Raw genomic sequence first — 12,083 nt, 5'->3', positions numbered from 1 at the left:
TTTTCTAACATCATTATCTTATTTTCACTTTACCTTATTTTTCAAATTTCATTATCCATTTTTTTCTAAATTATCCAAATACATTTTTACAATTTTTTTTTACTTTTTAAAAACTCACATGTTTTTTATCTATTATAATTTTTTACGTTTCTTCCCAAATAATTGAATTATCGAGCATATAAAAATCACGTGCCACAATTACTATAATTAAAATAGTAATCCATTATTTTTCAAGCCGAAAGAGAGAAACGAGTAATAAGATTTATCTTTGAATCAAAGGCAGAATTTAGAAGCATGAACAAATTTGTTAACTACCGATGCTTGTTGATGGTAATTTTTATAAGCATTCGATACAAAATAATATACTAATGTTAGACGAGAATGACAATCGAAACCGTGAAAAATATGATAAATTATTAATGTTCCCTAATATTTAAATCTCAATTAGCAAAACTATTCGTATGATATATGTTATTTCATGTGAAAAATAGCATCATGAAGAGGAACTAGTAATAAAATTCTCTTTCGAATCAAATGCAGAATACGGAAGCACGAACAAATCCGTTAACTAGCGATGCATCTTAGTAGCAATTTTACTAGTATATCCGAGATAAAGATACTATACTAAATTTAAGTAGCCGAATGGTGATAGAAAGAGTGAAAAATAATAATATTAGTGTTTTCTAATTTATATCTTAAATCAGTAGAAACGAGTAATAAGATTGTCTTCTAAATCAAAAGCGGAATATAAAATTAGTATGAACAAATCCCTTAACTAGTGATGCATGTTAATAATAATATTTCACAAATATCCTTAGTATATAGCAACTAACATTATCAGTATCGATCACATGTTATCTAACATTTTAAAAATATTTTTTTAAAATTTTTTTTGCTAAAACAAGATAAGATAAGGTGTTTATTCTACTCATCCCGCAATTAGTTCATGTTAGCATGACGTACAATTAGTTCATGTGAGAAAAAATGGAAAAATTATTTTTTTGGTCCTGTATGTTTGTCACTTTGCGATTTCAGTCCTTTATATTTTCAGATTTCAGTTTTAGTTCGCTATATTTATTTTTTTGACATTTTTAGTCCTTTTTCCGACGTGGCGCTGACGTGTCACCTATTCAGTGCGCTGATGTGGAGGTGACGTGTACAGTGTCACGTAAGCATTTTCGAATAAAAAGGACCTAAATTGCCAAAAATCGGAACATACAGGACTGAAACTGAAATATGAAAACGTAAAGAACCAAAATCGCAAAATGACAAACATATAGGACCAAATTTACAATTTTTTCGAGAAAAAATATATCAAAACGTAGGCGTAGCCAACCAAGTCAAATTATTTCAACCATACGAAAGTCAAAGTTTATCAACTCACTCACAACGATTTCATATAAAATAGAGATTTCAATAGTTCAGTACATAATCAACCAAAGCCAAACATTCATTCGACAAACGAATTAAGAAAAATAAATTGTAGGAAACAATAAAAACCTTAACAAGAATTACACACCAACAACAATGAAATTGTCATGTGACCTTCAAACACTAGGGAATACGCCATTTTTATCCTTCGTATACTCATGTATTTCGATTTTAGCATTTGTCCATATTCCCCCTGCAATCCATCCCGGCGTAACTTTCACTACATCCACATCATTTCTTGCACCAACAATTTCTAGGCTTTGTAAATATAGGGCATTTTTTAAGAACATCCTAGCCATTGATACATGCATCTCGTTGAGAGTAAAGCCCTTTATTTTGACAAATCCGAGTAATGGAAATGGTGCGCCAAATACCTGAAAAAGTTTCCTCCCATGATGCTCCCAATATACACTCCCCGCAAGAGCATACTTTCCAAGCTGCAAAAAAAAAAAAAAAATTAAAAAAAAATAAAAAAAGGTTGGGGAAGAATAGAAAATCAATCAGAAAATGAAATTTCATTTTAGAAAGGATCGAAATTATTATTTGCATTTACATCAATTAAAACCCTCTGAAGACATGGGCATTTCTTGATAAAAATGGCAATATCAAGAGGGTTAATGTGGCTCTCTCCTCCAACAAGCAACTGAAATTCTTTCAATTTCCAAAGGAAAAAATCCATTTCCATGTATCCATGCTCCCCAAACCTCGCACAAAGTGCCTGAACAAACATCAATTTGGCACCCAAACATGATAAATAAATAAATAAAAAGTTCTGAAAATTAAAGCGATATATGAATAAAAATTAAAACACCATAACAAATAATTGATACCTCCAGAAAAGTATGGTTAACAGAGAGAGTGGTGACATTAGCAAGAGCAATCACCACACTGTTTCTATGAGGAAGCAACTGGAAAGCTCGAGGAGAAGTGATATTAAGGACCACATCACTCAGATCCGGCAGGCCACTCTCGAATTTGAACTCGCAAATTTTGCCTTCATAATGAAATGTTTGAAGAGTAGGTGCATTAATTCTTATGGACAGAAGACCGGAACAATTTTTCACAACCAACACAGAAAACCCTTTTAAATCTTGAGCCAAAATCTTCAAATTGTAGAGAAATTCGCAACTTATCAATTCCAAAGTCCTTAGCTTTAGACAGTTAGAAAACATTGCTTGCAAGGTGAAGGAGGGGACTCTAACATTTTGCAATGTTATTTGCAGCAAAGGGCACAAACCATTTGGCTTAGGCACTAAATCTAGCTCACATTTGTTGAGTTTCAGAACTTTTAAATTCTCGATATTTGAAAGGAAAAAACTTAGCATGTAGGTTTGCTCCGCTACGGTGAAATCCAATTCTAGTTCAGTGATTTCACATTTGAGTGCCTTGTGTACCCAACACTGCACCAGGTCGATATGTTCAGCTGGATCAAAATATAAAGAAAATCGATGCATGTTTTTGCCGGAAAATTTGAGCAAAAACATGTTAATAAAATTTATGAATCCTGGTCTTGTAAATTTCTTTGAAATCTCTTTTGTAAAGGAGAGGTTGCGGCATAATTTCCAAGAATTCACAAATCTTTTTGATAAGATAGAGAGACAAGCTGCATCCTTGATCGGCAAATGAGACAAGATTTCTTCAATGACTTCTTCAGGGACGTAAACATATTTGGCTCTCTCGTGGCTTGATGGTGAATTTGTATGAATTTTGGCTTCTTTAGAAGCCATTTTGAAAGGGTGAAAGGAACAACTACTATACAGTTTGATTTTGGGTTGAACTGATGAATGAAATGCCATACCTCTTTGTGGTCATTTATAGGAGGTAAATTGCAACATTAGGGTTTTGAAATTGCAAGAATCTCTCAGAATTCGTAGAATTTGTATTAATCTCATTTTCCTATTAGGATTCCATTTTATATTTTAGGCAAACTGAATTACATGCTATACATCCACCATAGAAAACAATAATTTCAAAAAATATTTTAATAATCTCGATTTAGAATTTAAAAATATAGTTTACAATTTTGAATAGAGCAGTCAAAAGAACTTACATTAGGAAAAATGGAAAAGCTCTAAACAAGAACTTAAAAAGTCTTCAAACAAAAAATAATTATGATATCGATTCCAAATAACTAGCGTAAACGAACACACGATATCATGCTTCAAATAATTATCGTAAGTTGTACAATCATGTGTTCGTTATACATACACGCACGATATTATGTTTCAAATAACTATCGTTAATTGTACACGCGTCGTGTGTTCGATATACATACACGCGCACAATATTATGTTTCAAATAACTATCGTAAATTGTACACGCGTCATGTGTTAGTTATACATTTAATTATTAAAGTTATTCTTTATAATACAAATTTAATAAGCTATAAAAAAAATTAATGGCAGTAATTTCCACTTAATTGGCAAGTGAGATGGAGACTACGACGAGTCAGAAGAGGACAATATTGTGGTAGTTAAGGTACAAAATTACGATATAACCAATTTTATTAATTCTTTACATCTTTAATATTCAAGGGCTAATTTTGTAATTCCACTCAAATATATAATTTGGTTTCTATATGGTACTCTTGATTTATTAAATAATAACAAAAATATAGAAAATAATTTATTTTGGTTTTTAACTTATCCAAATTTAGGTTTAGCCATTAACTTGTCAAACATTGGCAAGTTCTTGGTGTAATATTAATTTTTAATTTCAAGTTATTTTTGATCAATTGATAATGTGGTAATGAAAAAATCAGCATTTTTCAGCGTTCACTTCAGCAATTTTCAGTATCATGTTAACATTTTCTGATATCACATCAATACTTCGGCAAAATTAGAATAAAACAAAAAGAAACTCAACATTACGTTACCACGTACGTCAAAACTATACTATGAATATTTAGTGGACAAAAAAAATTCAAAATGTGAAAAAATAGATATGTAGAACATACTATATATCTTGTGTTCTTAATTTATACAAATGTTGTTACAATTTGAAGAATCATTAATGTTGAAATCCCAACTACATATATTGTTGATTTAAATAAACATTGTTATAATTTGAATAATAGTTGCTGATAATCCGACCACCACCATCTCTGCTCTTGATTTCAGAATTAATGTGGAGTATTTATGGAAAATTACTTGAAACTACTAGGGAGTCAAGTACATAAATTTGTAGCATCTTGAAATAAGGTTTTAAATAAAATAATATATAATATAAACAAACGAGTATCTTAAAATAAATGCATTGGTCCGAAAACTAATTGTCCAACAAATTTGTAGGTAGGTACAGCACTGTAAGGATAAAGAACAGTATAGAGTAAATCCAGCCAAACCCATTTTTTTAACCAATAAATTAAATGCATCATTGCTGTCATCCTTTCCTAATAGAGTAAGTCATCGATTGGTTGAGGGATATAATAAATAATACATAAATAAATAATATAATGTAATAAAAATAAATAAAAAATGATAATTAAGTAATGTTTAATGGAAAAGTTTATAGGAAGCACTTCCAAACTTTTCCTTAACAAAATTTTGAATTTTTTTTAAAGAAAAACTGAGAAGTACCGCTTCCTTGAAGCTCTCACAACACTAACTTATAAAAACCTTTTAAATTTCATGTGTAATTTTTAAAAGTTCAATATGGAGTTCAGGAGGGTTCAAAAAAAAAAAAAAAAAAAAAAAAGAGTTCAGGAGTGCTAATTAATGGATTTATTTGGGAATAAATATTTTTTTTGCTTGCACTTGTTTCAAAAATGATTTTAAATAAACATTTTCCCTTTAGAAAGTTAAAACAAATTTTTGAAAAACAACTTTAATATAGTTTTGGATTTGATTGATATATTATAGTTTATTTGATTGATTAAATTTTATATAAAAATATTAAATGACCATTTTGTCCTTTTAACATTAAATAAAATATAAATATTATTATTTATAAGGGGTAATATAGTAATTTAAATCTAATGATTTGATTGATGTAAGATAAATTAATAATGATTTAATTGATGTAAAATTAATAATTAATTAATAGATTGATAATAATATGACGAGAAGAACGCGAGAATATTAGAAGAAATACGTTATACATGGATTAATAATACTGTGTACCAAACGATACCTAAAATCATTGATAAACAATATGGTATTGTGTTGACAAAACGACATCGTTTCGTCTGCGACCCATATATTATTAGTTTTGAATTAATATGATCATCTCAATTTAAATTAGAGACGTCAAAACGGACTAGCAAGGTGGGCCAATCCACAACCCGTCGCAACCCACCATTAGGTAGGGTGGGGCGGGTCGGCCCATCTTTTAGACGGTTTGGAAAAACAAAACTCAACCCACCTATTTTAGGTATTGGTGACCAACGTATAATTTGACGAGTTTGGCAGTCAACCCACAACCTACCATTAAACGGGAGGGGTCGGTCCACCTTTTAGGCGGATTATGAAATTGCCAACACAACCCACCTATTTTGTATGACAGGGTGAACCAATTATATTAGCCCAAGTGGCCTAATTAAAAAAAGCAAGTAGGCCACATTTTAGTCTCAAAACCAGTAAAAAAACAAAATTAAATGATTCGTTTTTCTTGTTCGATCCGCCCTTGTCTTTCATGTGAGATTATATTCAATTGCCTAGCATTCCATTTCCACCTGATCTTTAATCTCCATTCTAAAGCTCTCTGACGTTATAACGCTCCCACTTTTACAAAGTTCGTGGACCAAACAATGATGAGATTTGCATATAAACTTATAAATAAATCTCTTTGTGCTTAATTTTGAGGAGATTTATCTTTTTATTTTTTATAGCAAATTATAATGTTTTTTCTGCAAAAATCTATGTTTTCAGCTTTCATGGTTTTTGGGTTTCTCGTTAAAAAATTATATCTCGATTGAAACTAAAATCCTCACGTCGTCATTGCATCTAAACTCAAAGCAGCTGAAGAAAAAGTGCCAAGCTTTCGACCATAGGATTTCCCTCAAATTATAAGTCTTCGTTTGTCACATAAAATTAAACTAGCGACTTGTTGCACGCAATGCGTGCTAAATAATTTATTTTTATAATAAAATTATAATTCAATTAAAATTTTCAATTAAAGTTATTGTATTATATATTAAATAAAAAATTGAGATGAAAAGAAAAAAAATAGTTAAATTAAAAAAAAGTAATCATATATAATGGTGGGAAAAAAATTGAAACAGTGGAGGAAACAGTTTTTTTTTTAATTTTTAATTTATTGACATACCATATCAAGAAACCATAAGATCTTCTTACTTAATATATAGATACATATAGATATATTATCGTATCATAAAATTATCACGTCATAATAAATGTATTTTATACAATTATACTGTAGTTTATTATCTAAGTAAGATATTTTTTTTATTGTTTTTAAGCTTATGATTTTTTTTTCATAATTTATTTATATTAGGAGTGATATCATTGTTTAATATTTTAAAATTAAAATAAAAAACAGTTTTAATTTTTTAAAAAAAAAAATGAATAAGAAATCACAGGTATAGTAACTACATATTTTCCAACATAGTTTCCGTTTTTTTCCCTAATTAGATAGACCATATAATTTGTATTTTTTTGGCCCCAAAATTCGGTTCGAAACGAGGTTCGATTTCGAGCTTGACTCTAAATGTTCAAACTTATGTTCAAATCTAGTTGCGAACTATTCGGACTAGCTACTGCTTTAAGATTAAGATTCAATAATGAATGTTTGGAAGATCGAACATCTGAAAGACTTGAAATATATATACATTTTGATAAATAATTATATTAATAAATTAATAAAATACTAAAGTTCACACTACAATTAAAAGATTTGATATATTAATAATATTATCTCAGAATATATATTATTTGATATATGATATTTTATATATCAAAGTGTATCCATAGTTTGATGTGAACTAGAATTCTATTCAGACCATACTAAACGTCCTATAAATAGTCTCTAGTGGCATATAGATGAACAATACACATAATCAAATATTATCTATGTGGTAATTCTTGAAGCATCGTCAGAATTTTCAAGAGTTTTAGGTGTGCACATGATCGAAATATTTTAGAATATTTCGACGATCGCAAAAAGAACAAATTACTATTCGTGGGATTTGTTAGTGAAACTTGCTTGTAGATCGAGTCAGAGATCCAACAGCTATTTGCCTTATTTTTCGCTGAAAAGGTACACAAAATTTATTGTTTTTGAACCATAGATTCTAAAAAAGCAGTGAGCGGATCATGAACCATCAAACAAGTAAATTTTATCTCTGAGTTCAACTTGGAAAAAATTCAAACACATTCAAGTTCAAATATTTATCGAGTCAATTTTTAAAAGCGCACGTACCGATTTCCAATCGTTCGCCAAAATAGAGTAACAATCGGGCAGGCAAATATTTATACAAAAATTATGTTGGTGCCCCTCGAATGAGAAACTTTCAAGTTTCCACATACCACAAAGAATATTTGGTAACTGCTTATTTATATGTATATATATATATATAGTTTCTTTCAAGTGCCCACCTATCATGCCCACCAATGATGTGGCACTATTCTATTGGATGTGATAAAGATGTGATAAATTGTAGGTCCAATAGAATAGTGCCACATCATTGGTGGGCATGGTAGGTGGGCACTTGAAAGAAACTCTACGACATGGTAGGTGGGCACTAAAGATGTGATAAATTGTAGGTCCAATAGAATAGTGCCACATCATTGGTGGGCATGATGGTGGGCATGGTAGGTGGACACTTGAAAGAAACTATACACCATGCCCACCAATGATGTGACACTATTTTATTGGATGTGATAAAGATGTGATACCATGCCCACCACCATGCCCACCAATGATGTGACACTATTCTATTGGATGTGATAAATTGTAGGTCCAATAATTGGTGGGCATGATAGGTGGGCTATTGAAAGAAAATATATATATATATATATATATATATATATAATATTAATTATATAGGATGAAATAGGAGAACTAGAAATTGCCCTAAATCCCTAATAACTCTCGTTTGGTCTCTCGTCTGACGACTGTTCCTCCCCTCCCACCCTCCCGCTGTCGCGCTCCGTCTTTTCGCCTTACTGAAATCGATTGTCTTTCTTAAGGTTTATAATTTGATTTCTTCTCATCCGATCAGTAAATTATCTCAAGAAATCAAGGATCGCTTCTTCCTGAAAGGTTGGACCTTCGTTTCAAGAAACCGCTATTAATGAGAACCGAAGTGATTATTACTCAATTTTGTTTATATTTTTTGAACTTTTGAGTTTACATGTGGGTTTCTATCTTTTATTTGTTTTTATTATATTCGCGGGTTTTGGTGAGGATCTGCTCGTACAATAGTAATCGATTGATGCATAATTATGAACTCAGGGCTTCTTCTAATTTACTGCAATGGCTAATTTGACAGTTATTTCCCTTGTTAACGAAGGGACTCGTCGATATCTGAAGTTATCCAGTGGGTGCAGAAGAATCAGAACTTAATGGAGGACTGGGGTAATTTATTTGGACTCTTATCTGTTTTTCGTATTTTTGGGCCATTATTTTTCTTGATAAACGTTCATCTGTGTTTTTTTCGGCCCTAAACGCCCCCCTCCTACCGCAATCACTTAGGTGATTATTTAAAATTTGATTTGGATGGATATCTGTTCGTTAATTATGTGTTGACAATAGCTTTACTTATTCGGAGCTCATTGCAAAGATATTTTGATTTTAAAGGCTAATATACTAGAGAAAAGAATCTCTAGACAATATACTTTGTAATTGTAGCAAAATATGCGCAACGTCATTCATTGGACTGCTCAAGTATATATGAGGACTCCCTATTTTTTAAAAAATTTTATTTTTATTACCACTTATTGATTTATGCAGGGACAATGATAATATTCATCCTCATTCCTCATTAGTTTTCTTCAAATGAACGTGATTGTAGTTTATTGTCGACAATTTTTGGTCTTTCAGAAGAAGAAAATGTTCCTGATCTTCTCAAAAAGGAGCAACCGAAGAATAATTGGGATGATGAAGATTTGGAAGATGACGACGTGAAGGACTCTTGGGAAGATGATGATGATGATAAGCCTGCTGTGGTATATATAACTTTGTTATGTGATATATTTATATTCATTATTTTATTGGTGAAGTGTGGATTGTGGAATTACACTTCTGCCATCATCATTGATGGGTAAGGTTGTGCGTTTTGTACTTCTGTATGAATTTTGTTTGTGTAAAGATGTAAAACGTCGTTGATTAAAAAATAGTTATATCATGAAACTTGCTTTGGTAAAACCTTGTTTAAAAGTGTGGCTAGATTCTTCCTTTTGGGTAAGAATTTTGCGGTGTATGTTTTTATTAAATGCAATGGAACAATTCTGAAAGGGCACTTTTACTTCCTGTCATTGGGGAATGTTTTGATTAAACGTGAAGCAATAAAAAAGTCCTTTGTTACTTCCTGTCGTTTCATAAGTTCTGATCATGTTCCAAAGATAATATCTCTTGAAGCAAACCAGTGACTTCAGATGCTGCATGTTAGGTATACTTTTTATTGTACTTTACTTTGACATAGTGTGTTACATCTTTCCATGCTTTGTTGTGAATCATTTGAGAGGATACATATGATGTAAAGTGCTCATGGAATTCTAGGATGTTGGACTATTTTTAGTGCATGTTCGAAGTATTGGCCCATGGCCCATTGAATTGGATTCCCTTTCACTGAATATTTTGTCAGGCACCTAAAGCTGAGCCTACTCCTGAAAAGGTCCCTAAGAAGCCACCTTCAAAATTGGATGAAAAGAAAGGGAAAGTTGTTGAAACTGCAAAGGAATCCTTGAATCCTGTAGAAGAAAAATTTCGCCAACAGAGGTATGGTTTTTTATATTTCAGTGTTGCAAGATGCTGTGCTTTATAAATCATCATCATTTGCAAGTTTTGTTGTCTAGTGTCAGAGATTGGGGTGCATCAAATTAAGCTGAACTGTTATATTATTTCTGTTTCATCACATGTTACTCTAGTTCAATTGCCTGCCACTCAGGCTGTCAGTCAAAGCCGTTTCTTTTCATGTCTACGTGGTTGGAGCTTGGGTTGTTAACATGCTTGACCTTCAATTGATTTGTCCCCTTTGAATCAGTTCATCCCTGAGGGCTTCCATCATCTGCTGGATGTATTATTTTGTCACAGTTCCAAGTCATTCATTTAATGCTTGTTTCCCTTACATTTGGAACTGAAAGCACGGCTATTGATATAGTTGACAGCAACCTTTTTAAAATTTCTATGATTAAAAATGGGATGCGATGGTTTCTACAGACTTGTTGAAGAAGCTGATTACAAGTCCACTGCAGAGTTGTTTGCCAAAAAGGGTGATGAGATAACACTTGATAATTTTATCCCCACAAGTGAAAGTGACTTCTCAGAATATGCAGAACTTATCTCTCATAAGCTTCGTCCATATGAGGTTTGTGATGTTTGCTTCATCCCTTTGCATTGATTTGCTACTTCAGAATTAACCGTGTATTTTCTCATACATCAGAAAAGTTATCATTATATTGGATTGCTGAAAGCTGTGATGAGATTGTCTATGACATCTTTGAAAGGCGCGGATGCCAAGGAAGTTGCGTCTTCGGTTACAGCAGTCGCAAATGAAAAAATTAAAGCAGAAAAAGATGCCAAAAAGAAAAGTATAGCAATTTTCAGTAGTTTGATTCTAATATTAGTGTGATCGATGATCTGACCACGCCTTTTTAACCAAGTATTCTCTTGTTTATAGCTGGGAAGAAGAAACAGCTGCATGTTGGCAAAACAGATGATGAGGTGGCTGTCGATGATGGTTATGATGGTTACGATGACTACGATTTTATGTGAGCAGGCCGTTATTCCCATGTAGAGTAAAAACATTTCCATTATTGGAGGAGTCAGGCAAACATTAAGATGATTCCCCGGCTGGTTGTGTCCCTCCCTAATTCAGGAATATTTTGACTTTTGAGTGTGTAAACCATTTTCTTTTCTTGATGAACGAATAAGCATGTTTAGTATGTTTGAAACTTCTCTGATTGGAGATTCATATTCATATTTATTTTTCTTTTTTTCCCGGTTTTTGGCTCATAGAATATAAGAGGTTTTTGCTTGATCTTGGATTTTTGTAATTCCAACGTGTGTTACTGTGCTGGCCAAATCCCTGTTCTTTCTTGCAACCAGAGAAACGTTGGTTCTTTCTACAATAGTATGTATGTTTTTGTTTCGGAACTATCTTATTTTGGAGCACGGATAACCCATGTACTGTATTCGACGATACAATCATTCCTTGTTTTATCCATAATAATTTAAAACAGGATACCCCACACATTCTACAAGCTTAAAAATATTTTTTTTTAGGGCATTAGAAGCAAAAGGTCTACTTTTTCCAGTTTTTTTCTCACCCTAATTATATGTATACATATATTTTATATATATAATATAATAAGATTAAAAAATATTTTAATAAATTGACTATTGATAAAATCTTGAATTTATACATGAAAATGATTTAATTTATAAATGATGAAACTCAAAAGTCAATTTTGTCCTTTACTTAATTTATTTGGTACTCCATCCTTATCACAACATTAAATCTCTGCATTTCT

The 12,083-nt window shown here is 31.6% G+C and overlaps 2 protein-coding genes across 2 annotated transcripts; one reads left to right on the top strand and one right to left on the bottom strand.

Moving 5' to 3' along the window:
- Positions 1-1,619: 1,619 nt before the first annotated feature.
- Positions 1,620-3,158, bottom strand: LOC140867762 (putative FBD-associated F-box protein At1g61330). The gene is made up of 4 exons (XM_073272804.1): positions 2,262-3,158; positions 1,985-2,149; positions 1,806-1,868; positions 1,620-1,722 (listed from the first exon to the last, which is right to left on the bottom strand). Exons 1-4 carry the CDS (start codon positions 3,156-3,158, stop codon positions 1,663-1,665), a joined length of 1,185 nt encoding a protein of 394 aa, XP_073128905.1. The 3' UTR covers positions 1,620-1,662.
- A 5,298-nt stretch (positions 3,159-8,456) lies between these two features.
- Positions 8,457-11,546, top strand: LOC140864654 (uncharacterized). The gene is made up of 7 exons (XM_073268946.1): positions 8,457-8,652; positions 8,882-8,967; positions 9,433-9,557; positions 10,196-10,329; positions 10,771-10,918; positions 10,994-11,141; positions 11,231-11,546. Exons 2-7 carry the CDS (start codon positions 8,955-8,957, stop codon positions 11,323-11,325), a joined length of 663 nt encoding a protein of 220 aa, XP_073125047.1. The 5' UTR covers positions 8,457-8,652; positions 8,882-8,954; the 3' UTR covers positions 11,326-11,546.
- Positions 11,547-12,083: the final 537 nt, after the last annotated feature.

This window comes from Henckelia pumila, chromosome 4, assembly GCF_033568475.1.
Source record: "Henckelia pumila isolate YLH828 chromosome 4, ASM3356847v2, whole genome shotgun sequence".
Lineage (NCBI taxonomy): Eukaryota > Viridiplantae > Streptophyta > Magnoliopsida > Lamiales > Gesneriaceae > Henckelia > Henckelia pumila.
This window is presented reverse-complemented; position numbering and strand designations above follow the sequence as displayed.